This window comes from Tauraco erythrolophus, chromosome 17 (genome assembly GCF_009769465.1).
Source record: "Tauraco erythrolophus isolate bTauEry1 chromosome 17, bTauEry1.pri, whole genome shotgun sequence".
Lineage (NCBI taxonomy): Eukaryota > Metazoa > Chordata > Aves > Musophagiformes > Musophagidae > Tauraco > Tauraco erythrolophus.
Window position 1 is genome coordinate 17,273,150 of NC_141481.1, and position 26,738 is coordinate 17,299,887.

General features: G+C 49.5%; 1 protein-coding gene across 3 annotated transcripts; it reads right to left on the reverse strand.

Moving 5' to 3' along the window:
* Positions 1 to 1,460: 1,460 nt before the first annotated feature.
* UBN1 (ubinuclein 1) lies at positions 1,461 to 26,532 on the reverse strand. 3 transcript variants are annotated; one of them, XM_009983202.2, is made up of 17 exons: positions 26,118 to 26,532; positions 24,257 to 24,343; positions 23,225 to 23,320; positions 22,806 to 22,940; positions 22,087 to 22,190; positions 20,432 to 20,870; positions 16,245 to 16,315; positions 14,808 to 14,937; positions 14,461 to 14,579; positions 13,849 to 13,977; positions 12,811 to 12,954; positions 9,675 to 9,725; positions 8,451 to 8,493; positions 6,897 to 8,123; positions 5,267 to 5,519; positions 4,861 to 4,950; positions 1,461 to 2,365 (listed from the first exon to the last, which is right to left on the reverse strand). In XM_009983202.2, exons 1-17 carry the CDS (start codon positions 26,355 to 26,357, stop codon positions 2,313 to 2,315), a joined length of 3,411 nt encoding a protein of 1,136 aa, XP_009981504.1. In that variant the 5' UTR covers positions 26,358 to 26,532; the 3' UTR covers positions 1,461 to 2,312. The 3 variants fall into 3 exon arrangements, with proteins under 3 accessions (XP_009981504.1, XP_086478489.1, XP_086478490.1); XM_086622363.1 differs by lacking the exon at positions 9,675 to 9,725; XM_086622364.1 differs by lacking the exon at positions 4,861 to 4,950.
* Positions 26,533 to 26,738: the final 206 nt, after the last annotated feature.

Here is a 26,738-nt window from a genome sequence, read left to right on the forward strand (position 1 = left end):
ACCATCTTCAGCAAGACAGTCCCAACAAACACCAAAAAAATAAAATATCATAGTAAACCGCAGCTCTTACACCCGAGAGGAACTGCCACACCACCACGAACGCGGTGCAGGGTGCCTCGCCGGGGCAGCATGCCAGACCCCCGGCTCCCCGGCAGCTCTCAGGTCTCCGCGGGGTTCCACCTTTGCTGCGACTCCGCTCCGTACCATCCACTCATTCATCATAGCATGTAAAGAAAAAAAAAAAAAAAAGAAAATATATATCCCACAGAATTTCCACCAAATAAACATTTCCCTGAGGCAAGAGGCTTCGCTATATTCCTAGAAGGAGGGCATTCTGCTCCGGCCACGCACACGGGTGCTTCCCAGCAGAAGCATTCAAGTGAGAAAGCAAAGAGAGGGAGTAGAACCAGTACCTCGAGTCACTCTGAGAGCCCCTATCCTGCCAGGTGTCCCAACGCTCTTTCAGCTACCACGGGAAGCTGAAGGTGCAAAGCACCTCTCAGGATTAGGCCTTCGACGGGAACCATGCGACACCCACTGCTCAGAGTCCATCCGTAACCGCTGTGCTTGGTTTGCGTAACACAAGTTCTGTCTTTGGCTCTTTTGCTACAACCTAGGTATTTTCTGTAAACAAATTTTAAGTCTGAGCTGCTTTTTTTTTTTTTTTTTTTTTTAAAATACAAACAATGCATTGATCTTGGGAAATTACGGATCAGCTCAGATTGAAAACAGTCCATCTCGGATCTTACCGAAACCGGGGAAAAACGAAAGCAGGTATTTGCTGGTAGGTATTTGCAGTGTCAGCATCCTTCCCCAAAGCTCAAGAAGGATGGCTGCAAGCTTTTTGTTGAAATACCAGTAAAGTCTATGCGGATCAGCGCTACTACTGCACGATTCAGATGTGGCTGTGAGGGCCTGAGGAAAGGCAGACTGGGGGAAGAGAAGAAAATAATCAAACCCAGTAAAGCTAAGCTGGAATCCCAGCCTGCCCTTAGCTATGCACAGACTGAAAGGGTGTGCTCAGGAGAAGTATTTCGGTCTGAAAGTTAAAAAATTAAAAAGACAAGACACACCCCAATTCTAGATGATCCCCATTCCTGCAGCCGTGACAAGCACATGATCCTAGTGCAGAAATCATCGAGGAGAGCAAGATTATTCTCTGGAATTTGACTAGTAGTGACCTTGGTTAATCTAGATCATTCCCTCTGCCCACCAAAGAGATCATAACTGACGACCCGAGGAAAGAATGGCTTTAGGGGAGGGTCTGGAACCCGCCTGCACAAACTCGGATGAGAACTGGTGCTCTTGCTGGATTTGGTACTGTGTTCGCAGTCACCAAGACACCATTGAAGTCCAGACAGTGCAGCTTTTTTTTTTTTTTTGATGTGCAACCATAAAAAGCTCTATTAAATAAAACAGAATACATTTTAAATACAGAATGATTAAAAAAGGGTTGAGGAGCACACAAAATAGGGCTGAAATGTGTGTCACTAGTCCATTCTTGCTCCACCATAAAAGGCACTGGAATTATGTCTTCCTATCCACGTGACATGCCGAGAAGTGTCCCATTCAATCCAATGCATTCGATGGTAATGAAGATAAAACTGAGCAGGAAAAAAAGCATCCCTTTGGAGGAAAAAAAAAAAAAATCCTAAACCCAAAAGAAGTAGAATTCTCAAAGTCAATGACTGCAGCTAAAAACGTCTCTCAAAGAGTCTTCCTTCTCCTCCAGAGGGGAACATCAGGTGGTTCGTTAGACTCACCACACAGGAAACATTAGGTCCTCCAATGAACTGTAGCACAGTTTTACAGAACAATTGAAAAGTCAGTCAAACGTCTTCGGACAGCACTGGCAGTGCTCCAATTATCCAGGTAAATCCAAAGCAGAAGGAAGAAGCACCTTTCATACCTCCTTGGTCTCCCTCTGGAGGGTAACTGGGCTTGGAGGTACTTGGCAGATACAGACACGGGTGGGTGGGAATCCACTGCAGGAAAGCCAAGCCACCCGAGTCTCCCTGCGAGTTCCAGCTCCTGCCAGCGCCAGGGAATGCGGGAAGGGCAGCAGCAATAAAACAGTGCTACAAAATGCTTCTCTCCTTCGGGCACGGCTCAAGGCGGCCCTTTGCGCGGGGCGACGCTCGGCGAGCCCCTGAGCAAACGCACCACTGAGTTCCTCGTTGCGGTTCAGTCTTTCCAGTTGTTGTGAGGAAAAAAAAAAAAAGGAAAAAAAAAGACACAGCCGGTATCCAAAGTTCACAACCTGTTCCTCTTGGTTTTGTCCTTTGCGTGCTCCAGCTCCCCTCCTCGAGACGTCACAACTTGCGCTGCTGTGCGTTGGACCCTTTGCCGTGAAGCTGAGAAGCATCTGAAAGAAAAGAAAGCCAAGTGGGAACGGGGTTCGGCATCAGCTCCACGGAGCTGCGTGCCACTGGGGCAGCCAGATCTCTCTGCACAGAAAGACCCACTTTTCCCTTCCAGCACCAAGGAATCAAGGAGTAAGAGGACACAACTGGGAGCAGCCCTGCCTCTGCGCCTGAGTAAGGGTCTCCTGTGGCCTCCCAGCAAAAGCACCACGGCATAGGCTTGGTTTGCTGGTTGACTAGCTAGCCTGTGTCCTTTTCCAAAAGCCACCCTACCATGTCTCCCCATCTAGGAAACTAGAATACCTGGTACTTGCTGCCTTGCATCTAAAGGTGGTTTGAAATGTCACCGTCAGCACACCTTTGCCGTTGTAATGACAGCTTTGGGTGCCCACGGATAGCTACAGGAATCATAGGGATCTAACCACTGAAGTAAAAGAAAGGAACAGACGTGGAGGGAAAGGAGAACATGCACTGAAGAGAGAAAAAGGAAGGACGTTTAAGGAAGCAGAAGTTTCCCAGGAGCAATTGAAACCACCGTCAGACTCTGACGAACCAATGGGTGTACTGAGATGCGCAGTTAAGCAGCGGTGGCACTGAGCAGCATAGCACCAGCTTCTTCTCCAGGCCAAGGACAGTTCTTTCCATGCAAGAGCTCAGTCCCAGCACGTCACGTTTCCAAAGCGAGCGCTCAGAACCGTGGCCGCAGCACCAGCCCGCGGGCACCTCCACCAGCCAACGCAGCAGCGACCACGCACAAGCAAGCACGGGACGCCCCTTGCTCAAATGCTTTCAGGTGAACGCCGGTGTGAGCACTTTCACTTAAGGACACCAATGTTCCTCGCGCTCGGAGCGACCTCTCAACACACCAGAGTCCTCGTAGCTTCCAGGCAGAGCGATGCAGCTGTGGCCACCTGGTTGTACAGACCGCAGTTCACGGCACAAAACAAATTAACACAGTTTAAGATTACGGCAGCCACTTAAACATCTACGGTGTTCTTCTACAAGGCACCAGAATTGGTAACACTCCCAGAGATGACGGCACCAGGCTCCACCTCCCATCTTTATGGGAAAAGACCAAGTGAGGAAGCAGGTCCCTGCTGAAGCTTCTCAACAGTCAGTTTTTCTTCACTTACTCCCAGTCACCTTTTGTCTGCTCGCAGCTTCTGGCACTACGCCCTGCTTCAGAGCAGCAGTTCACCAAAAAATTCTTTTGTCATAAGCTCTATAATCAACCGTGAAGCAAGCACTCTACATTCCCTCAATAACAGGACAGAGAACTCCTCCTCAGTGACACGGAGTACACTGTACATCCCATCTGCAAACCGAAATCCATCGTCTCGCTCTCCAGTAACCACGAATTTACCACCAGGAAGGGTCCGTCACACCAGTGATCGCTGCTAATAGCTTCTTCCGCTCCGCCGCATCGGAGCGGCGTGACAACCCACCTCACACAAACTTCAGCAAAAGACAACAAATTATTTGAGTTTTCACCACTGCACAGCACTCCCCTCCTTTTTTCAGCAAACAAGCACAGTTCAGGGCGTTTTACCCCACGACTGCCACAGGAGGCCACGAGAACCCCAGCAGGTTATCCCCACATCTGATGGCCACGGCTCTGGGCTGACACATCCCCTCCTCACTCGGGCTCGTGTTGCCCAGTAAGTCACTCACAGCAGGAGCAGGTACTAAGACAGCGGCACCGAACCGCACTGAAGTGCTAAAGGACACCTGATCCAGAAAGCAGAAACAGCAATTCCCAGTGGGACAAGCAACTCCCTGAAGCAGTAAGCCCAATCTGCTGGCCTTGCTTTTCCATTTCCTGAATGCTCCATAGATCCCCCTTACTTCTCTCCTTCCTCCACAGTGCTACATATTTACACACACTCACAGCCCGCCAGGCAGGACTCCGTTTACGAGCAGGGAAGGTGCTCTTCAGAAGCCTCCTGTTTTATGCATTGCTCCAGCAGGCATCAAACTGGGGCAGGAACAGGCTTAACTGCACCATCATCACGTTGTCAACGCCAAGTAAAGCCGTCTCCATTCCCACTACGAACTTGTCGCGAGGGATACGTAAGCGATGAGCTCAGCGCACGGATGCAAGACGTTCTGGTCTGACACATTTTATGTAGGTCACCAGTAACGAAACTCTACGGAGGCAGAATATTCATTCCTGGGCCGTCCTGGCAGGCTGTGCTTAAACATCCCCAGCTTTAATCCTAGCAGGATAATTCTTCACCACGAGGCAAGCAGCAAAGCCAAGCACCTCCAGGAGCCAACTCTTGCTGGAAGCACTGAGGGCTCATCATTCCAGAAAGGCACAAGTTTGCCTTGGCTAACTAAACAAGAAAAAGGACACAGAGGGCTACACCTTGCTTTGTACCTCGGGCCTAAGCGACGACCGTACTGGTTGGACAACGTGGACAACCCCTAGAGGAAGTATCTGAGATACAGGACGACTCACGACGCAGAGGACAAACGCGACCGTCTGACAAGTTACCTGGCAAACTCTGCGGTAAATGAGTGGACAGGGCAGAATGTGGGAGTGGCGCGGCATGGTGGGGGCTGGAGTGCAAGCCAGCTAGAAGACCTAGAGAGAAAAACAAAGAGAGGAGGCGGGGGGGAAAAAAAGAACAAATACACATCGAAGACAGAAACGAGCAGAGAAGCTGCAGCAGTTAGCCTATAGCTCAGCTACCAGGTCTTCTGGACTAGCTATAGGGATGCACTCAAGCTTCTCCAAACACAACTGCTGGAGATACAAGTGCATGAACTACAGCATGAAGCGACAGCAAGAGAGATGGGCTGGTCTGCAATGGGTTAACACAGCAAAGCACTGTTGTTCTTGTTGTTATTTCACAGCACAAGCACAAGTAGCACACAGCATGACCAGGAAGGATACTCACTGTGGCCAAGGCCGTGGTGGAAAGTTCCTGGAGCAGGTCCTGTAACTATTGCATCCTTTGATACTCCTGCTTTTGGGGAGGAGTCTGAAGTGAAGGAGATGACATGAAGAGGGAAGGAATGAACAGGAGAGATAATACCTAATGGGGTGGAGCTCAGGGCAGCTGGCAGCTTTGGATTGCTGGACTTGTAGGATGGAGCCAGTACACTTAAGGAGGAAGAACTCGTTAGCAGCACAGCTCCACTAGTTCCTTTCTGAAAAGCAAGAGAAAAGGTCAGTCAGGAGTAGGAAAACTAAGGCATAGCATCATTTGTACTTAAAGAAGTACAAAACACGGGGCACTCAAGTGCTCCTCCTTGCAAGAAGCCCCCTCCCAGCCAGGCCCCACAAGCTGCCAGCTCCTGCGGCCCTCTGGAGGTGCCCAGGATGCTGGCAATCCAGCTGCTGGATGCTGTGCTCTTCTAAACGTGACCGTTACGGATTTCATACTTGCTGTTCCCTATACTCTGGAACTGTGTCTCCATTAGGCAGAGGGAAAGCTTACACATTGCCTGCGAGTTCCAGGGAGGATGCTTCCTACTCACTTCTAGCACCATATCACTGCTGGCAACTCAAGGCACCAAGGTCTGGTGTACCCCTGCACCCAACAACATTATTAAGAGAGATACCACTGGGGAATGCTTTCCAGCTCCCTGTGTTAGTAACAGACCAGGTACACAGGCTGAGCAGTAGACGGTTTTCAAGCCCATTTAAATATACTCCTTTAATTGCCCAGCTCTTTCCACATGCCACAGAAGGCAGCAGGTATGAGCAGCCAACAACAAATTAATAAAACAGTGTTAAAAACGATTACTTCTTTGCTATAGGTGAAAATTAAGGTACTTATACCATTAAATACAATGACTGAATAATACAAGTCTGTATAGGTAACCCAGGAGTCTTTCATGAGACGTTATATCCCAATGAACTCAGACTCTGAATTCCATAGTGTGCCACTGAGCTCGATCCCAAACATCCCTTCAGCAGCTTATGGGAGTCACTGGGCAGTAACAGAGAGCGGACAGAGAGAACCACTGCAGACAGATGGGCACTGGGCAAGCATTTCAAGTTTATAGCCCAGTATCAGATGTTCTTTATTCTATAGGTGAGTCGTGGAAAAGAGTGGCAATAATACTAAAATTACTTGTGAAGGCCAAGTTTGCAGACCTAATTAACAACAAATCAATCCTTATAACTTTAGTTTATGCAATGTTTGTTCACTCTCGTGATAGCTTGCCTTACTGCACTTCCTCCTGACCCAAACAGGAGCCCTACTGTCCCCAGAACTCCCAAAGTCAGGGCAAGAACACTACACACCCGACCCAAAAATTGCCATCTGGAAGGTGCCACAGTATTCTGCCGAGTTGTTACTTTAAGCTGAAAATGAAAGCCTGAATTCTGGAGTGCAACCCCACGGCAAAGGTCAGGACTTCCTAGCCCAAGCAGCCGAGATCCAGACAGTCAATTCAAGAATTTCAGGAAATTCTTTTCAAGTCATCGCTTTACGGCAGGTCTGAACAAGTCAGGAGATGGCCTGACACAAGGCCAGGCGTTCTCCCGGCTCGAGGCTCAGCCGGCACACCTCTGCTTACCGGCACTGAGGTAGAAGATGCGGTGCTGCTAACAACAGCTGGCTTTAGGGAGGAAGTCAGCAATTTGGCCACCCCTTGAGTGCCCCCGCTAGAATCTCCATTGGAACCTCCAGGAGGGGCCACCAGAGTCAGCTTCTGCGAAACGGGCGTCTTCTTCACCGAGGAGCTTGAGGACGGGCGGCTGGACGCCTGGCCCGAGGAAGGGGTCTGCACGCTGGGCAGCAAGCTCCCGGAGGAGCAGCCCTGGTTTGCAGAAGCTCCAGATGCGGAGCTGCTGGAAGAAGCCCCGTGCTTGGAGAGGGAACCAGAAACGAAGGGCGATTTGTAAGATTGTCCTGAAGAGCTAGAGCCACTCGAGTGCTTTCCTGCGTAGCTGAGAGACGACGAGGATGAGCCTGGGCTCTTGTGGGAGCTGCTGGAGTTTTGGGCGCTGCCTGGCGACGCAGAGGAATGGAAGCTCTGAGCTTTGGTTGATGACTTGACCTGCGGGAGGAGGGAGCGTTGGGGCAGTGGGGAGGAGGACTTGGGGTTCTGCAGTTTGACGAACGGAGCCGGGGTGGTGAAGGTTTTCTGTAGCTGGCTGCCTGAGTGAAAGACCTTCACCTGAGAAGCCGGCACTGGGGTGGAGGTCTGGGACCCATGGCTTGGCCGGACCAGGCTGTGGTGTTTCTGCTTAGCCTGGTGTGCATCGGGAAGGATTTTGCTGGGGGAGGCTTGGCGGGGGAGCTCTTTGAAATTAGAGTTCTCTGTCTTTTTGTCTTGAGAGGACTGGCCCAATGCCAGGGCCTGCTCAGCCAGGAAATTTAGAGGAGACTGGAGGGAACCAGAGGATGATGTAGGGGAAGGGTTGGGTTTTGGAAATGTCCTCTTCTCCTCTGAGGATGCAAGAGATGGGATCTTCTCTGGTGGAGCTTTTGGAGCTCCAGGAAGAGTAAAGTCAGGGCTCCCTCCCGCTCTGCTGTTCAGCACAGCCAGTTCCTTAGAGACTGCTTCCAGGGAGGAAGTGGGATTATGAATTAAGTCCTCATCCAAGGAGTCATCCATGAAGGTGGCAGGAGTGCCAGTGCTGCTGGCTGCTTGGGCTGTCCCAAGGGACAAGAGTTCTCTGGTTTGGGCGCTGATGCCCAGCGCTCCTCCCTGGGGCTCTGAAGACAGAGTTAAGGTGCTGCTTGAGTGCATCGAAGGAACAGAAACCGACAGCTTTTTGTCTGGCTTGCAGGAAGATTCCTGGAACCAAAATCACGACAGAAGGCAGAGTCAGAGCAGAGGCAGGGTTTACTGCTGAGAAGGGAAGGGAAGGTTCCCGATTCGGGGATAAAAGGCAGAATAGGCACGTTCTGTGCCTGCCGGCCCCCTGTCTCCCTCCCCACTGTGCAGCCAGCAATTTCAGCTGCTGTTCTAGTTGTTTTTTCAAGCCCAACACTGACTAGATCTATTTCGCAGTCCAACGTGTACCTAACGTACAGATACAAGGCTCAAGTATAGGATTTTAAATGGCAGTCACTTGACTCTTGGTGTACGTCATCCATGAGAAGGAGAAAACAAAGAACTCACCTTCACTTTCACCTTAGGAGGAGCTATAACTTTCTTCTTCGTCCTGTTTTGAGGGAAACAAAAGAAACATGGCTTACTGAATGCCCAAAGGGAAGCATCCAATTAGGGAGCACACCTGGGCCCTGTTAATGATGATCCACTGAGTCTTTTGCAAAGAACCGAGGGAACGGAGGCAGCATCTCAGGTTGCTAGGATTCAAAACCGCATGACAATCGGCTGCTGCTCTAGGAAGCCCCAACTCCCATATAGGGGAATGAATTAGGGAGCGGAGCAGAGTCTTGAAATGGTAGCAGAGCAGTGAAAGCACTCAACAGACACGTCCTGCACCAGCTGCAGGGCTAGGAGCTACTACAGGAACCCACTGCTGACCTAACTAGAGCAATATCCAGAGAGAAACTGATACAGAGACTGTTTTGGAGACAGGTTAGACATTCCTTTTAGGTTCCCAGAAGAAGTCAAGGATGCAAAAGCATCTGCCAAATTCACAGAAAATAGATCATTTGGTCCGGACAGATGCGCAATCTCTGGTACAAGACATCCCTGAACTGCTGGAATGATATGGCTGAGCGAAGGATGACTCTACACTCTATTTCATACTCTTTCTCACACTTTCCCTCGCTCATCCAGTGCCAAGAACAGGACCATCTGTCAAACAGACACCAGCCTACGTCCGTATCGTCATCTATCATAGACTGCCAGCAAGATCCACGAGACTCTTTGGCATTAAAGCACCTGCCCAGCTGGATTCCGACAGCTCTCTTGGTTTGCCACCCACAAGCCTGTCGCACCCACCTTCACCACCTTGAGCTCACTGTAGCCCTCCTTTAACCAGGCAGCAAGAAAGAGGGAATCCAGGATCCAGTACGGACCAACTGAACAGGGAGCAATAATCCCAGTGCTGGCATCACGCTCCATTTTACCTTGATCTGCCTCCCAGGGACGAGCACAGAGGCCTGACTCCAGCCTGTCGAACGAAGCCAGGGGGCAACCTGGCTTCCAAGTTCTGATCTCTGAGCTTACTGTAAGGCGAAAGCACCTCAGGAAGGCTGTTGCTGGGAGATGTCACACACAAAACGCTACTCTCCCTACACCTCCCCGGCTGAAGCAGCGCCAAACTATCTGCTGGGAGCCAAGCAAGCTCAGGTGCTCCTGCATGATCCACCCGGGCCCCAGGGAACGGAGTTCACCAGTTATCACTCCAAAGGAATGCTGCACGATACTCACAGGACTGATGTGAGGTGTCCATGTACACGCCTGCTCTCCTTAAACAGTGTCCTAAGAAGGGAAGAGAGCAATGAGAAGTGATATCCAGCAAGAGCCAGTAGAGCAGCTGGGATCACTGGAGACAGAGCTGCACAGTACGGCAGGGGACTCAGTGAAATTAAAACCACAGAGAGCACACAAATATTCATCCCTTGTCCAGGAAAGTCCTGCTGAACTCCCCCACACAATTGCCTCTCTGAGGAGCTACGCTTGTAGGCGCTGGAAAGGCCATTAAGGCAGTTAATAGTTATTAACTAAGGAAAAAGCTCTGCCAGCTTAAACAGCTGGCAGCCAACTGGAGAGGCAGTACAATCATTCAAGCTGGGCGTTACTGCTGCCACAGATCATCCAAGAGCTGGCAGATCATAAAAGAGCTCTTCACCAACTTCGAGAGAGAAAGGTTACCTTCCCCTGCCTCCGTACAGCAACCCGGATGAGAAGCCTTCACCCACAGGATGTCTCCGTTGCTTCTGCACCCCCAGCAAACAGCTGAGGTGACTTCTTAAATCAGCACAACCATTTCTGTAACAACTGACTAACCACAACCAGTAAGGACAGCTTGTCCCAGACCCCTTTACTACTGAGGCCAAGTAAACCAGAACCTCACACAAACACTGCTTCACCTAAAACAGCTGCCACCTTAGATGGGACAGTGAGAAGCTTATAAATACACCTTCAGTACTGGCACACGGAATACGCTTCCCATCTGCTATTAAGAGCCCAACAAAGACTTTCATCACCCTTTTTCTTTTAAAAAGGAAGCTTATTTTAACCTTGTATTCCGTTACTCGTCCTTTAGCACTGAGAAAATGGAATCATAGAATCATAGAATGATTAGGGCTGGAAGGGACCTTCAAAGGTCATCTAGTCCAATCATGGCAAGGCCTCTCTGAACTCAACACATAAAGTTGCTACTCTGTCCATCTTCAAGCCCTTCCTAAAGATGAACTTCTGTGATCGTGACGCCAGCGAATCAAGCTGACTTGTCCACACATTGCTTACGATTCTCCTAGTGTTGCAAATCCCTCCCCTTCTGTGTGGCTGTCAGTCTACCCTCTGTCTACAAACCACAAAGTCACAGAATATCTCAAGTTGGAAGGGACCCATAAAGATCAAGCCCAACTCCATCAAGTCCCAGCAGGAGAAACTATTGTCCTTGAGCCATTGGAAAGCAACCAGGAAAACCACTTTCAGTCAGTCGTTCTGTAGCTAACTTCACTGGAGGGCCCTCCTACACTGAGTTTTAGGTGAACATCTGTATGCCTCAGAACAGTTTCACCTACAAACTAGGGTGAAAAGGTTTTAATTTCCCTTTATACAAAGAAAAGAGGTTTTAAAACTTTTAAAACTAAGACCCCCAAGCTGGTAATATCTTCATTAACTAAGGAGGAATCTGCACCCACCTCTTAACATCATCATTCAGCTCCCATACCCTAAAACACCACACTACAACCCTGCACGCTACTGTACGTCACGTGCATGACCATAGACTTTGCCAAACAGATCTGTAATTTCCTACTTGTACTTACTGCTCTTAAGAACCGGCACCTACTTCTTCCTTTATCCCCCATGAAACCCAAAAAGCAAATTCAGCAGAGAGAAGACAGCGCCACCCAGCTCTTTAAATGCAAAGAGACAGAGATTCCAGCAGTGAGACTGTACAGTTGTCCTTTCTTTAAAACTATTGAGCACAATAAAGCAGGCAGAAGCTGATGACAGTCCCAGCAGAAGGACCCTCTGCAATTTGTATGGCTCTCTGCAATTGCCCGCTCAATGGCATGGATGGTGGAGGGTGTGAAAGAGCAGGAAGCAGCAGTGAAGACACCAGATAGGTTAAAGAAAACCACACCAAATTCCTACTTGCTTTGCTGACTCTCTGATGTGTCTAGTGCAAGCCCATAACCCCCTAAAACTTTCTGCTTTGCTTTCTTTTGGGCATACTCTTGGGTCTAGGGAAGACTTCCCAAAGTATCTGAAAACCATGGCCTTCATGAGACAGATTACAAGTGATCCTTTGTAATACAGATTCAAGAAACCACAGGGCAGTCAGCCTCACCTCAGTCCCAGTTCTACCTTGCAACCTGTCACTGCCAGTGGTATCCATCAGAGGTCAATACTGCGGCCAAGACTACTCAGCATTGTCATTTACAACCTGGACAACAGCACAGACTGAGCTCTCAGCAAGTTTGAGGGTGACGTGAAAACGGAGGGAGGGATGAGAACATGTTGGAGGGCAGGGCTGCCATTCACAGGGACCCAGACAGGCTGGAGAAAGGGGCCAACACAAACCTTGTGAAGTTCAACAAAGACAAACGCGAAGTTCTGCAGCTGGGATGGAATAATCACAGAGCAACACAGGCTGGGGGCCAACGAGGTATGTGGCAGCCGTGCAGAAACGGACCTGGGGTCCTGGTGGACAAGGTGGATATGAGCCACTGCTGCAAGGGTGTTCTGCTGAGAGCTAACTCTACACTAGCAGGTATTCAGAAGAATGTAACCAGCAGTTCAACTGCTTATTCCCCTCTTCTCAGCACTTGTGAGGTCACATCTGGATAGAGCATCCAGTTTCAAGGTCCCCACAAAACAAGAGAGATGTTGGCAAACTGGAGACAGCCCAGAGCCACTACTATGCTGAGGAACGGGGGGACACATGACATACGAGGAGAGGTGGAGGGAACTGGGTTTGCTTGGCCTGAAAAATGAGCAGACCAAGGTGAGATCTAACAGCAGTCTTCCACTACCTAAAGGGGGGTGGAGGTGGGGGTGGGGAGTCACAAAGAAGATAGAGCCAGATCTTTCTCAGAGGTGCACAGTAAAAAGCAAAAAGAGGTAATATTCAGTTCAGTGCATCAAGGGGAACTCTCATTGGAAATAAGGAAAAAAGACTTCATGAAGAGTGTTTAAGGACTAGGATAGGGGCTCAGAGATGCTGTGGTAATCTCCACCCTTGGAGATTTCCAAAACTCCCCAGGACAAGGCCGCGAGTACTCCGATCTAACTCTGAAGCTAGCCATTCTTTGAGCAGGGGTAGGACTAACGACCTTCCGAGGTCCCTGCAGACAAAGAATCCCTGCGGTACAACTGGAGTCTTGCTCACCTGGCCTGCATCCAGCCTTTTGGCCAAAGGGGCTTCACCTCTCCATCTAGGAAGGTCTTCACATAATCCTCTAGAGACTGAGCCTTATTCTTGTCAAGGTCATAACCATCCAACTTAATCTTCACCAAGTGGCAAAGCAGCTCCCTGAAGAACAGGAAGATTTCAAACACAGTTACGCGGATTCCCTTTCCCCAGTTGGAGGTTTAGCCAGGGCTGGATAAACGCGCCGAGACGCGCCGGGCTCTGCCGAACACCTCGCTAACAAAACCGACCCTGCGCTGCCTCCGCGAGAAAGAGGAAGGGAAAAGCACGTCCCTCGCTCCGTGGGTGCACGCACATCCATGTGCTGGGGGAGAAAGCCCTTGTTACCCCTTCCCATTTTGATCTCCTGGAACAGCAGAGGTGGGAAACCAGTGCCAGGATTACGGGGCTCGTTAACGACCGCACAACTCAACCTCTCTGCAGACCTTCGTGCTGAGAGGCAACGAGAAGGCAGGAAGCGAAGCTTGTGCTGTTCCAAACGCATCGGCCACCTGTGGAGCAGCACCCCAATTTATTCCAGAATAAGATGAAAAAGACAGCAGGATTGATTCTCATTTTACCCTCTGGCTCTCTCCCCTTCCCCCAGCACTGTTCTTTGTCAGGCCCTGGGTGCCGGGGGCAGCAATCCCCACTGGCTTTAACTGCTTTCACAACCAGTCTGGTCTTGCAAAGAGTCCAGTCTGTCGGATTTCAGCAATTCAGCTGAGCTCCTTCTTTTCCCAAAGATCTGTCCCTCCCTTTTGGCCTCTGCACTTCTCTCAGAGTTGGTCCGTGCCTGAAATCAGCTTAGTTTTGCAACGTGTGTAAGGGTGAGATTTAACAAATGCAATAGTGGCTTCCACAAACAGCAGAGTCGGCCACGAACCTCCAAGCTGACTGCTACTACGGACGATCAGCACTGCTCTGAAAACAAGGTACAAATACTGAAATGCTTCACTTCCAACCACACAGAAGCAGACAAGTCATAGGTTCACTCGATATCCAAGTTATGCAAACCTGATTTCATCATTCCATTGAAATTTCTTTCGCGGTCCCGTGACACGCTTCCCTCCCTTTTCTTCATCCTCCTCATCATCCGAACAAACTCGATCCCGCTGCTCTTTGTCCTTTTCCTCTTCCAGCATCCTAAAATGGAGACAAGAGAATGTGAAAGTCATTGCCCTGGGGATTCAAGGACAGGATTAAGTGTCTCTGCACAGTGGTGTTCAGAGGTCTCCGTAGTCCATGATAACACCCACATGGGAAGAGGGCCTCAATCTCTTGCACGGGGCACAAGCTGAGCTCAGGGCTCAAGTTCAGAATATTCTGCAATAGAGACCACGGGACTAATCCAGCCTGACTGTTCTCAGACTGCCCTGTTCCTAAAAACACGCCCGCACAGAAGTGAAACACTACAGCCAAGTTCTGGTCCCATCACTGCTGCTATAGTTGGCATCACCACAGATGGCACACAGAACGCACACAGCTTAATTACACCAATTAATGCCCATCAGCAATTTTTGACTACAGAACAAATATAGGGGGAAAACTTCATAAGAGCAGCGTGGGGGTCCCAGGGAGCCTGCCCAGAGGAGCTACAGATGCACAACGAGCAAACGAGGAGCTTACTTGGCAAACTTGGCCTGAGTGTGGGCTTGGCATTCCTCCTGGTACTTGGCCATCTGCTCTGGCATGGCCCTTCCAATGGCTTCCTTCAGCTTCTGTAGAGGTTCCTTCAATCGGCCACCCTAGAGCACAAAACAGAACAGACTCCAGTTGCACATGCTGTCTCTTCCAGCCGAGACACCCGAATCTGGCAGGCCAAGACCTGGCCAGCTCTGAATTCACACCACCAGATGTGGTGCCTGAACCATGCTCAATGAAGGACAACCCCACATCAGGTAGACAACAACTGTGCTCCGTAGATCAGGGGTAACGTGCACACGAGACAGGGCTCTGCTGCCAAATTCACTCACCTGCTCGTAGAGATAAAGCTTACGGGCACGCTTGACCAGAGTGTCCTTACTGCACGGGAAGAAAGCAGCCAGGTGGGCGTAGACCCCCGACCGGATCTGGCTGTTCAGCTCCCGGGTCTGCAGCTCTATGCTGAGGAACAAGACAAACACAATGTTGACCAAGGATCTGGCAGGGGTTCTCTAAGCAACAGAAATGCAAATTGGATGCAACCTGGGGAGCTGGAGGCAGGGAGAGAGGGACAAAGTACAAGCCAAACTCCACGACAGTTCTTGAGATTTTAGAATCGACAGACTTAAGCCCTTTATCTCAAGCTCTGCTTTTCATTCTAGTTTCAGAGTATCTGGAAAAGGAATAAAAAGATGTCAGCAGTCCTATTTATTCTGCATTTCTTCCTGGCAACCGAAGTGCAGGACTGTCAGGCAATGAAATGAGAGGTACACACTGCTTATGTCAGATATCTCAGCGGTCTAACTCAGGATAATATAGAATCAAACTTGACATCTTGGGCTTGAACTTACTTCCCAATGAGTGGGTTAGAGAGGTCGGTTTGTGCCAAACCCATCTACACAGGTATATGTAACTTAAGACACTAGCTTTTTAAGCCACCTCTCGGCATCAATAATAAGTGTAAAAACCCCAAACTCATTCTCTGGTAAAGTCATACAAATCCATCTAGATCTCTTCTGCATGTGGTTAAAGTTATCAGTTTGCCAACAGACTAGGACAGGGTGTGCAGTCAGCACTGGAACGCTGAAAGGTGGTAATCAGCACTTGAAACGAGAGGGAAACGGGCTCCCAAACGTCCCTTCGGCAACTCCCTTCAAGTGCCTTGATAAACCTTAATGAAATTAAAGCCTCGTGTGAGTATTGTTGCACTGCGATGAGCACAACACCGTGTGCGTTCAGCAGCCTTCTCCAGGCACTCGAAGAAGAATGAAGCCATTATCAACAGCTGCGTGCAGCAACACTGGCATTCCGTAATTAGGGGACTGGAAAACACAGAGCAGTAATGGAATTCCTCCAGTTTGCACAGAAAGCCAGTCGAACACAGCAGCCTTATCCCAGTTATAAAGTCCTCCATATAGCATAGAGCTTCAGTAGCAAAGAACATGCCTGACATCTCTGACAGGGAGAGATTTACAGTTCTTGTATCAAGCTACAACCACAGGTCAAGGGACCAAATTTAAGCACACGGATAACAAGCATGATCTGCAGAACAAGAGGCCCGGATACATCCCCTCCAACGCTCTCCTACCTCAGGTATACATCATATCTCATCTGAAAGCTGTTTCTAGGAGACTTTAAGGTTAACCTAGGCGTGTGATGAACCTGTATTAGGACAGCTCCACAACTCCTGCTAAACCTGCTCCTGAATGCACCAAAAATGCTTTGCCTAATATTCTCCTTTCCTACTCTTCTCTCCTGGCGGCACTTACTCCAGTATGATGTTGTTGATATCCTGAGTGAAGAATCTCTGCTTGCCTTCTCCCTCTGCAGCTCTGGCAGCCTGGAAATCAGCAAATAACACAAGTTGTCATCAGTTCACGGCTACAGACAGGCACCAGCAACCAAGTGATTTTTAAGCTCCTTCAGAAACACTGCGAGACACGGCACAGTTTTATTCCACCAAACTCTGCACCTGCTACCTGCTGTAGTTGGGCTAAAAGCTGCCACAATCGACATCCTCAGCTCAAGTCTAATCTGCCATCTCATAGAATGGTTTGGGTTGGAAGGGACCTCAAAGATCATCTAGTTCCAACCCCCCTGCCATGGGCAGGGAAATCCTCCACTACACCAGGTTGCCCAAAGCCTCATCCAACCTGGCCTTGAATACATCCAGGGATGGGGCAGCCACAGCTTCTCTGGGCAACCTGTTCCAGTACCTCACCACCCTCAATGTAAAGAATTTTTTTCTTATATCTAACCTAAATCTGCCTTCTTTCAGTTTATATCCGTTGCCCCTTGTCCTATCACTACACACCCTTGTAAAAAGCCCCTCTCCAGCTTTCCTGTAGGCCCCCTTTAGGTACTGGAAAGCTGCTATAAGATCACCCCGGAGCCTTCTCTTCTCCAGGCTGAACAGCCCCAACTCTCTCAGCCTGTCTTCATAGCAGAGGTGCTCCAGCCCTCTGATCATCTTCGTGGCCCTCCTCTGGACTTGTTCCAGTAGCTCTATGTCCTTCTTGTGTTGGGGACTCCAGAGCTGAACACAGTATTCCAGGTGGGGTCTCACAAGAGCTGAGTAGAGGGGCAGAATCACTTCCCTCAACCTGCTGGCCACGCTCCTTTTGATACAGCCCAGGATACTGGGCTGATCTCAACTGGTAAGACCATGTCCTGCCCACAGATCTTCCCATTCTGAATTCTCCTCTCCAGATGCACTAAATGCATTTGAGTTACTGCACTGGAGTTGAGATTTCTCCATTTAACAGGGCAAAGGAAATGGCTTGGTGGCAACTGGCTTCTTTGGCATACTTCCCACGGGGAGAAGGGACAGTCCTAGGGCATGGTTTTAACTTCACATTAGAGCTGTTAGATAAATAATATGAGCACAGAGATTGACCCTGGAACAGGCAAGCTCATCCCAGTCCCATTTAATGAGGGGAGGGGCAGGGACACTTATCACCAGGCTTTCTAAACCAAGAAACACTAAGCCAAGAAACCAACACAAAGAGTAGCAGCCACACGGGTATGTTATTTCCAGTCAACACCATGGAAACTAGAAAAAAAAAACAAAAATCCTGTTCAGGAAGCTCCCAGAGCAATGACTGCAGCACACACAGCACTGCCCAAAAAAATCACACCCATGAAAAATATGTCCAGCGAGAAAACACTTCCAGGAGATGAATGAGATAGTAGAAAATTGCCAAGAACTTCCAGTCTCTTCTAAGTGGGGATGTAAACAAAACTGGGATTCACCACAAGGCAACACATGGAGTTTGCAATTCCTTGCATGGAAAGGAGACCAGGAGAGAGGGGTTTGATTTGGAAATCCCCTGATTTAACATTCCAACGTTGAGGCTGGGAAGTCATTAATTTATGCCTGGAAGGTGTACATTCCTCTCTGCCAGCAGCAGGTCATAGACAGCTGGTGATATCAAAGGAGAAGGCTCAATGCTAAAAAGAATCCTGAACAGGAAAATTCTTTTAGGAAGGAGAGGGTTAAACTCAAATCAGTTTAAGGAGAAGAAGAAATGCCTGGAGGCTCCATTTAACCCAGGAGATGCTCCCACCTGCTGGGATGGAAGAGACCTGGCTCTCAGAGGTATGGCACCTCTCCATTCCCACCTGCAACAGAGCTCACGTCTCAAAATCCCAATTGACCCAGAGGCTTCAGTTTGTTAAATCTTGGATTTCTCCTCCTTGGTTTCTTTTCTTCATATAAACAGCCCAGCAACAAGAGACACAGCAGCAGGAAATCCAAGCAGGACAATCTGTGGGTAGCCTGCTGTTACATAACCATTAACCTGCTATCATGGGAGCCTCCGTAACATTCTCCTTCAACTCCGACACAGTTGGGAAACAGCTGTTCCAGTGTTTTCTGCTAACGGCCTGAACAGCAAATAAAAACATCCATGAAGAGCCCATTCTTTTTTATCAGCTGTGGCAATATTTGGTTCCATTTGTCCTTCTCCTCCATCTGCTCGCCAGCACTATGCACGCTTACAATTTCCCAGCAGAACACAGTTATCTTTGAGAAGCTTTATCTTTAGAATCATAGAATGGTTTGGGTTGGAAGGACCTCAAAGATCAACAGTAACAGGAGTTATTAAGTAAGAGGTGCTTAAGTAACAGGTGCTCTAAACTGCTGTGCCCCAGAAGACACAACACACCCCACCGCAGAGGTGTAAGAGCACTGTTTGTGACCGAAAAGAAATCAAAGTTTAAAAACAACACTAGCAGGAGGAACCAAACATCTCAGCACTCGGTGACAGGCTGATGGTGACAGCCCCCTCACCAGGGAAGGCCCACGGCAAATCTGAAAGGGCACTTCTCTCTCATGCCAGGCGAGGGGGTCCCTGACCAGCACCCAGTGCTTCCCCGCTTCTCTGCAACAGCAGGTCACAACATTTTGGAGAAGATGGAGGAGTCCCACAGGAGTCCAGCTGCAGGAAGAGCTACTGGTGAAAAGACACAGGATCACGCTTCTAGTAATTTCTAGTAATTGTCTAATATTAATTTATATATTCCACTTCTAGAAATTAATATATTCCACTCCCTAAAGGTACCTGTCATGCTTTGACCCAGCTGGCAACTGAATGTCACTCATTCATCCTCCCCCACCCCAGGGGATGGGGAAGAGAATTAAAGGGGAAAAGGGAAAGAGGCTCATGAGTTGAAATAAGAACAATTCAACAATAATAACAACAATGTGAAAGTAATAATTATAGAATAATAGTAATATATGAATAAATACATAATACAACAACAACATACACAAATGAGTGAGTCACGGTGTAATTGCTCGCTCCCCAGTGACCAAACCCTGTCCCGTCCCAGCAGGTGATCCCAAAACAGGTCCTAAAACCACGATCCCAGACCAGTCCCATAAAGAGAGCAAGAGACAGAGACTGTCTCCAAGAGTGCAAGAAGAGACTGAAAAAGACCCTCAAAAGAGAGAGAATGAATTCCCCACTTCCCAGTCAACCCTCATCTATACACTGGGCACGACGTTGCACGATATCAAATACTCCATTGGCCAGTCTGGCCTCAATCCTAAGTCTAAATCCAAATCCTAAGGGGAGTTGTGGGCCCTTTGCCCCAGCCATGCTCCCCCCCAGCCTTCTGTGCTCCTGCACACTGGCGAAACACGGGAAGCTGGAAAGTCCTTGATGTCTCAGCACCAACTATCAACACCGGTGCGCTAGCAATATTCTTCTCCTAACAAATCCCAGACTAAATCCAAAACACAGAGCTCTTCTCGCTGTTAAAAACAAACTCTGTCCTAGTCAAAACCAGCACAGTATCCCACCACTGAGATTGTTAAGGATGGGTAAAAAGCCCCAGTGTGGCGCAGCTGCGATGTGGGAGATGCCAAATTGTACCCATGCTTCAGGGAAGGCATCTGCCTGCGAATGACAGAGGAAACGGTCCTACCAAGTCCTCAAGCCCCACCTACAGGGCTCCTCAGCCTTCTCACACTGTAGAACAGGGAAAGCTTTCCAGCTGCACCCGCTTATTTTACACACAGAATTCTGCACATCACTTCACAGACACCGTCCTGACCATCGCAGCACGTTAAAACTATCACGGTGGAATTTGACCTTCAGGCTCGTCAATCCACATTTTTAGTTCATTCATGTGAAACTGACTTTGGAAATCACCTCTTACACCAGGTCTGTGCTTTGCCAAGAGAGGTAAAGAAACCATACCAGCAAGTAGGAACCTGAGCGTCACGTTCAGCAGGTAACAAGGCCAAGGACTCCGACACTACCTGAAATTTGGGTGGTCAAGAAAGTGACTTGGCCATAAAACCAGGTGACACAAAGGTGCGATCCCACATGGCAACGCAAAACTCCCCAGCTGGAGCATCCTGTCTCTGGGTGAAGCCACCCAAACCCAGCAGAGCCGTCCCCCCTCCAGTAACCGCACGGTTCTACCGCCCTGCAACGAACCCCCATACCTGGGCCAGTTCCTTGATGCGTTTCTCCAGAGGGGCCGGCAGGCCGTCTGGGAGGGACGGCGGTTGCTTGAAATCCTGCTCCAAGCCCATCCCAACAGGATCGCTCCCATCCTCCACATCAGGAAAGGGACTCCCTTCGGGGGATTCGCTGAGGAGCCGCTCCAGGTCCAGGTCGGTTAAGGAGTCCATAGCTGTCGCTGCCTGAAGCAGGTCGTGATCGCTGGCGTGGCCAAACAGCGACAGCAGAGGGTCAGCCACCGCCTCCGCTTCCCGCGGGGCTGGAGGTTCTGCCGGTGAAGGAGTCGCCACCTTCTGGTCTTCATCTTTTCTCTTCTGAGCATCCTTCTCCTTCTGAAACTTCTTCAGCATCTCCTTGACACTCAGAGCGCCAGAGTATTTTTTCTTCTTCTTCTCCTTGCTTGCATTTAACGCTGTGAAACTGTCAACAAAGTACGGGAGAGGAAAGGGAAATGAAATGAATACAAGATGAAAGGGAAGAGACGAGGATACCTTCATCCCAGGTCACTTCAGCCATAGGCACCAATCCCCTGGAAAATCTTAACCCCGTAACCAATTACACCAAGAAAAACATTCTATGTCCTTAAGGTCCTGCTGCTTGTTCAGCTCGGAGAAGAGGAGGAGTCTGTCCTTCCTCCCTGCAGAGAGGGGATGGAGCTTAAATTGTCTCCACTGAGCTACACTCTTATTTAGCTATGTGTATTATTCCAGCAAAGAATATTGGGAAATGGACAAGCAGCTAACAGAGGAACTGAAGCAAGAGAGACTTAGCGTGACAGCAGCTGGATGCTTTTTGCCTATTAAAACCAGGAGAGCAAATTCCTTTTCCTTACTCGCCACGAAGGAATCGCACACTGACAGTACCACGTCAGACACATGGTTTGGTGTCGCCAGAAAGCAGATCCATGCAGGAAAAAGGAAATCCCGAAGAACAGTTACAGGAAAAAGGAAAAAAAACTAGGAGGAAAATGCCGGAAAAGAGACAAAAGCAACAGATACAGACATTGAAACAGAGAGGCCAGGCAGACCACAGCCAGGACAGACCAGCAGAACAAGGTGACTCCTAACAAGAAGAATCATCACTTATATTTACAGCCCAAAAAGAGAGAAGCTATAAAATAAGCTGAGCACTCGTCCCAGAAATACTTTGGGCAGGAGTGCAGGGGTACAAACAATTGCCCAGCAAGAGCAGCAACACACAACTTCTGTCCTGGCCACCCATGGCCTTCTCTGGCCACCCATGGCCTTCCAACCTCTTCCCCCTGCAGCAGACACTCGTACGGCTCCGAGCTCATGCCCTTCCTGCCTCCCTTTCCTTCCCCAACTTTGTCCCAATAGTCTCTTCAGGCTCTCCAATATCTGTTCCCACTAAAGCCTAAACTGAGCTCCGAGCAACACCAACATTCCAGCCAGCTGTGCCCCTCTTTGCTCAGACACTCTTGCTGTGGAGCTCTGCTCCTTCCCTGAGTGTCAGATGCCTTTTTTTTCCCCCCACTTCAGCAGCAACTGGGGTTTACCTGCTGGTGTTTATGCAGCACGTGCTCAAGCCACCCCCCACTGCAACAGGTACTACTGCAGCATAACAAATGCCACCTGAAGCAAAGTGTCGAGCAGCAACCATTCCCCCCACTCCTTACCCTGCTTTTGGAAACTTGGACTTTTTGGATTTCTTTTCCTTGTCATAAGAATCATCTTTCTTCTTCTTCTTCATTTTCTCACCTCCATCTTTCAACTTCCGCTTCTGGAGAGGGTTAAAACCAAATCACAATCAAAGCTTCTCCTACTCATGGAATTGGACCTGCAGCCCCAGAGCCACTTTGGACCCTCTCCCAAGAATCTGAGAAGAGCTCCTTCCCCACTGGACACATCAACCCAAAGCCCAGACATCTATCACCACGGTTCTGGCACACAGAGTCTTCAACATTTCACAGCACACCTAGCTTTCACACCAGAGACTATCAAGAATGGGGAAGGGATGCCAAGTGCTCCTGTTGTTTCCCCTTTTAGCCACCTCGCTTTGGCATCATGAAAACGGGGCTGTCTCCAACAAGCATTGCCACCGAAGAGGAGCACTAGTTTCTCCATCCCCATAATGCTAATCGATTTTTCAGGGTGACAAGTGGCTGCAGTCACCTCTACTCTAGGAACCAGGCAACCCCACCAGTCTCATCCATGCCCTCCATGCTTCCATTTGACTATCAAATATGTGGACAGAATGGGATTTCAAGAGTTCATCCCTATTCTGACCACACCAATTCACAAGTCTTGCTCTGTTTTGAATGTCAACGCACTTTTCATGCGGCAGACCCACCAGAGCTCTACCAGAGGAAACAATCGAGAAAGCTGGCTTGCTGACCTTGGGGCACTTCTTCTTTTTCTCTTTAACATAGTCATCTTCAGATTCAGACGCTTGCCGAAACTGCAGTGTTCCTGAGTTGATGTAAAACCCTCCATACTTCGTCGTAAGAGACGCGGGAACAAGCTCATCGTACTGGAAATAACGGAGAATAATCTATTGGCACTGCAAGCTTTGTTATTTTTTTCTGTAGCTGAGCTGCCTGGAGAACGGAGTGGGATTCGTGCTCCCCCGAGAATCGGCAGAGCTGTGGATACACCTGCTAACCAGCATTCTCCTGCCATGTGGCTGCCCCAGGATCTCCTGTTCCCCAACCCTGGCACACTTCTGGCTTGCACCTGGTTCAGGTTCTCCCCAGGTGCCAGCTCAGCACCCCTGGCAGCTGCTCTAACCACCCTCACGCCTGCCCCAGTACTCACGGCTTCAGAATTGTCGATGAAGGAGTCAGATTCGTCGTAGCCATACCCCATATCAATCAAGTCCTGAATACGGTCCTTCCTCCGTCTCTTGCCACCCTAAATAATCAAAGATCAACAGTGTGTTCATCTTCCTTCTCCAGTAACCCCAGGGATAGCCCTGACACAGGACACTGACATTGGCTCCAGGAAGGAAAAGGGAATGAGCTTTTTTTTGTTCCTGGCAGCAGCAGAACCAAAGCAGCGTTAACTCCCATTAGACTGTCACCTCAGGATACACTAAATCCATTTTTTTGGCCTTGTCATAGGGAACCAAAAACGGTGCAGCCAAATGAAACCAAACGCTGCCCTGCCAGCCAGGCTGACTTTGTGCCAGCAGACTTTACATCGGGTTGGGTCTGCAGCCCTTCAACATTTCCCCTATTGCAGAGACAGATTGTTCCTCCTCAACTGCCACACAGGCAATACGAACTCGGTTCTATAGGCATCATACACACACGATGTGTTAGAGTGACCCACAGGTCAAATTCACATCATGACAGAGCAACTCACTACCCAAAAGTGCCGGCCATGAATCACAACGGAGTTTTATTGCCATCTAAAACGAGAGGAAGAACAAAAAGGAAAGGGGTAAGACAGATCAGTGCCTCCCATGCTACCCAGAGCGGCACTGCCCTAAGGGCAGCAGGCTCACCAGAGCACCACACTTGACAGGTGACATCGTGTCGCAGCGACAAGGCCTAGAAATTTATTTTTTCTTAAGAAAATTAAGTTTTATAAACTACTGTAAGTTATTTCCCGCTACAAGTGAGAACATAATTGACTTGAATCAGGCTGTCAGCTGATTTAAGAACATAGCTGAACTATTTTTGTGGACCACAGCCCTGGGACAGGAAAGAAACACAGAAACACCTTCCAGCCAAGGACTGCAGGAGAAGAGGTAGCTAAGAGCCAACAACCATTAAATCCTACTGGTTGAGAGCGGAACAGCATTACTCGTGAAGGGATAACGTAACAAAAAGAATAGAAACGTACGTATTTTTCTTCAAACTTCCTAGCAAGAGCCTCCACTTTATGCCTTTCCTTTTCGTCATCATTAAAGGGATCAGCAGGGTCTTTCTTCTGTGGAAATAAAAGAGTCAAAACCATCAGAACCCATCCTGTCACCCCGCCACCAAAGCCCCATGCCTTAAACCCATCACGACGAGCGCGTCCGTCCAGGCAGAAGCTCTGCTAAATCGACCTTTAGCAGAACATTTAGTGCAGTCCCGTTCCATATCTTCCTCAGTGACAGAGACGGGGATCGAGGTGACAAGTTTGCAGGTGACACCACTCTGAGTGGTGTGGTTGACACGCCTGAGGGAAAGTATGGCATCCAGAGGGACCTGGGCAAGCTTGAGAAGTGGGCCCGTGTAACCTCATGAGGTTCAACAAGGGCAACACCTGCTATCAACACAGGCTGGGGGACGAAGGGATTGCGAGAACCTTGAGAAGGACTTGGTGGATGAAAAGCTGGACATGAGCCGGCACCGTGCGCTGGCAGCCCAGAAAGGCAACCATGTCCTGGGCTGCATCCAAAGCAGCGTGGGCAGCAGGGCGAGGGAGGGGATTCTGCCCCTCTGCTCTGCTCTCGGGAGACCAGTGCTGCATTCAGCTCTGGGGTCCCCAACATCAGAAGGACATGGAGCTGTTGGAGCCGGTCCAGAGGAGGCCACGGAGATGATCCGAGGGCTGGAGCACCTCTGCTATGGGGACAGGCTGGGAAAGTTGGGGCTGTTCAGCCTGGAGAAGAGAAGGCTCCAGGGAGACCTTCCACCAGCCTTCCAGTACCTAAATGGGGGCTAATAAGAAAGATGGGGACAGGCTTTTTAGCAGAGACTTTTGCAACAGGACAAGGGGTGATGGTTTTAAATGAAAAGAGAGGAGATTCAGACTAGATTTGAAGAATTTTTTTACACTGAGGGTGGTGAAACACTGGACCAGGTTGCCCAGAGAGGTGGGAGATGCCCCATCCCTGGAAACATTCAAGGTCAGGCTGGACGGGGCTCTGAGCAACCTGATCTAGTTGAAGATGTCACTGCTCACTGCAGGGGGCTGGACTAGGTGACATTTAAAGGTCCCTTCCAACCCAAACCATTCTATGATTTTGAGTTTTGGGAGCTCTCTCAGCTAGTTCTGTATCTGTCTCCGCTTCTCCCAACTCTCAAAACAAAACAAAAATATAAGCAGCAGGAACCATCAACTGACTGCTCAATGGTTCTGCACAGCAACAGGAAAAACGAGTAGAATCCAATCAACCTTCTTTTCACAGAAAAACACCCATAAGACAAAGTCCAGGTGCTACAGAAGTTTGCGTGCCGATGTATCCTGAGAAACGGCTTTCAACAGGCAAACAGAACTGTCAGGCAACACCTGGAAGCACCACGTCCACCACACAGGAAGAGATGCCAAGCACTAAGGTGGAAATACTCACGTGGAGTAGAGCAGGGCCCCCAAAAAGACACAGCCACGTGTCACAGAAGCATTTCTCCTTTTGATGCTCTTTGGAAAAGGGCTGCTCAGAGCTGCTAGCCAGCCAGGTACCAAAAACCACTCTGGATCAAGCAATTCCAAACTAAACGAGCACTACGTCCCACGCTCTGCCACCAACACTTCACCCTTCTGATGTGAAACTTCAGCCAAGGCAGGGGAGTGGCACAGCGTGGCCTGACAACAAGAAACCCTGTCTGGATGCCCGTTCTCCTGCCACCACTGGGCTGACTGGGCACCCTCCTGCCACCTCTCAGCACCTCACACCCAACCGACTCTCAAAACAGCAATAAAGCAGCAATACTGAAAAAGCCTTTGAAATCTTCAGGTGTGACCTCAGTTGCCCACAGGCGACGAGGACACTCACCTTGTCTCCTGAAGAACCACCTTTTACTTTCCCTCGGGAACTCTTCAGAAGATCAGGGTAGAAAAATTCTGGACAACGTTTGTGATCCGGCTCAAAGAGAGTGAGCGTGATTCGAACGGCCGTTGCAGCTGGTTCAGAGTCCTGGGGCTGCTCTCCATCGTCTTTCCGAGACCTTTTCAAGAAGCTGCTGCTCAGTGGGCCGTGGAGAGTAGTGAACGAAACCCTGTGGGGCTCCGTCATGGCTACAGCCAAGCCTTACCAGTCCTCATGGCATAGTTCCCATTGCCTCGGGAAAGGTCTGTCCCAGCTGCACGCGACTGGGTTTCGCTGGATGGCTAAGGATAACGGACAACCTTGAAAGTGGAAGAAGTCATTTGATTTTGAAGTTTTCTTGGGAAACAACAAACACCCGTGCTACCAGCGCTTGCTGCAGTCATTAAAAGAGAAAGAAAGAAGGAAAGAAGTCAGCCCTGGAAGCAGGATCCCCTCCAACGCTGGCAGCCTCCCACGCTTTCACCTCTCTCCACCCCCGAAAGTCTCCATCTTCGCACCGCACCACTCCGCTTCCAACGGCTGCAGGAAACCCAGCCGTCCAGGAAACCAAACGACCCCCCCCGCCAA

Excerpts from the sequence above, each read along its gene's own strand:
- UBN1 (XM_009983202.2), bottom strand. The coding sequence starts at position 26,357 with ATGACGGAGCCCCACAGGGTTTCGTTCACTACTCTCCACGGCCCACTG. Across the intron at positions 22,191-22,805 it reads AAAAGAAGAAGTGCCCCAAG|AAGCGGAAGTTGAAAGATGG; the intron begins GTCAGCAAGCCA and ends AACCCTCTCCAG. Across the intron at positions 5,520-6,896 it reads CATCTTCTACCTCAGTGCCG|AAAGGAACTAGTGGAGCTGT; the intron begins GTAAGCAGAGGT and ends CTTGCTTTTCAG.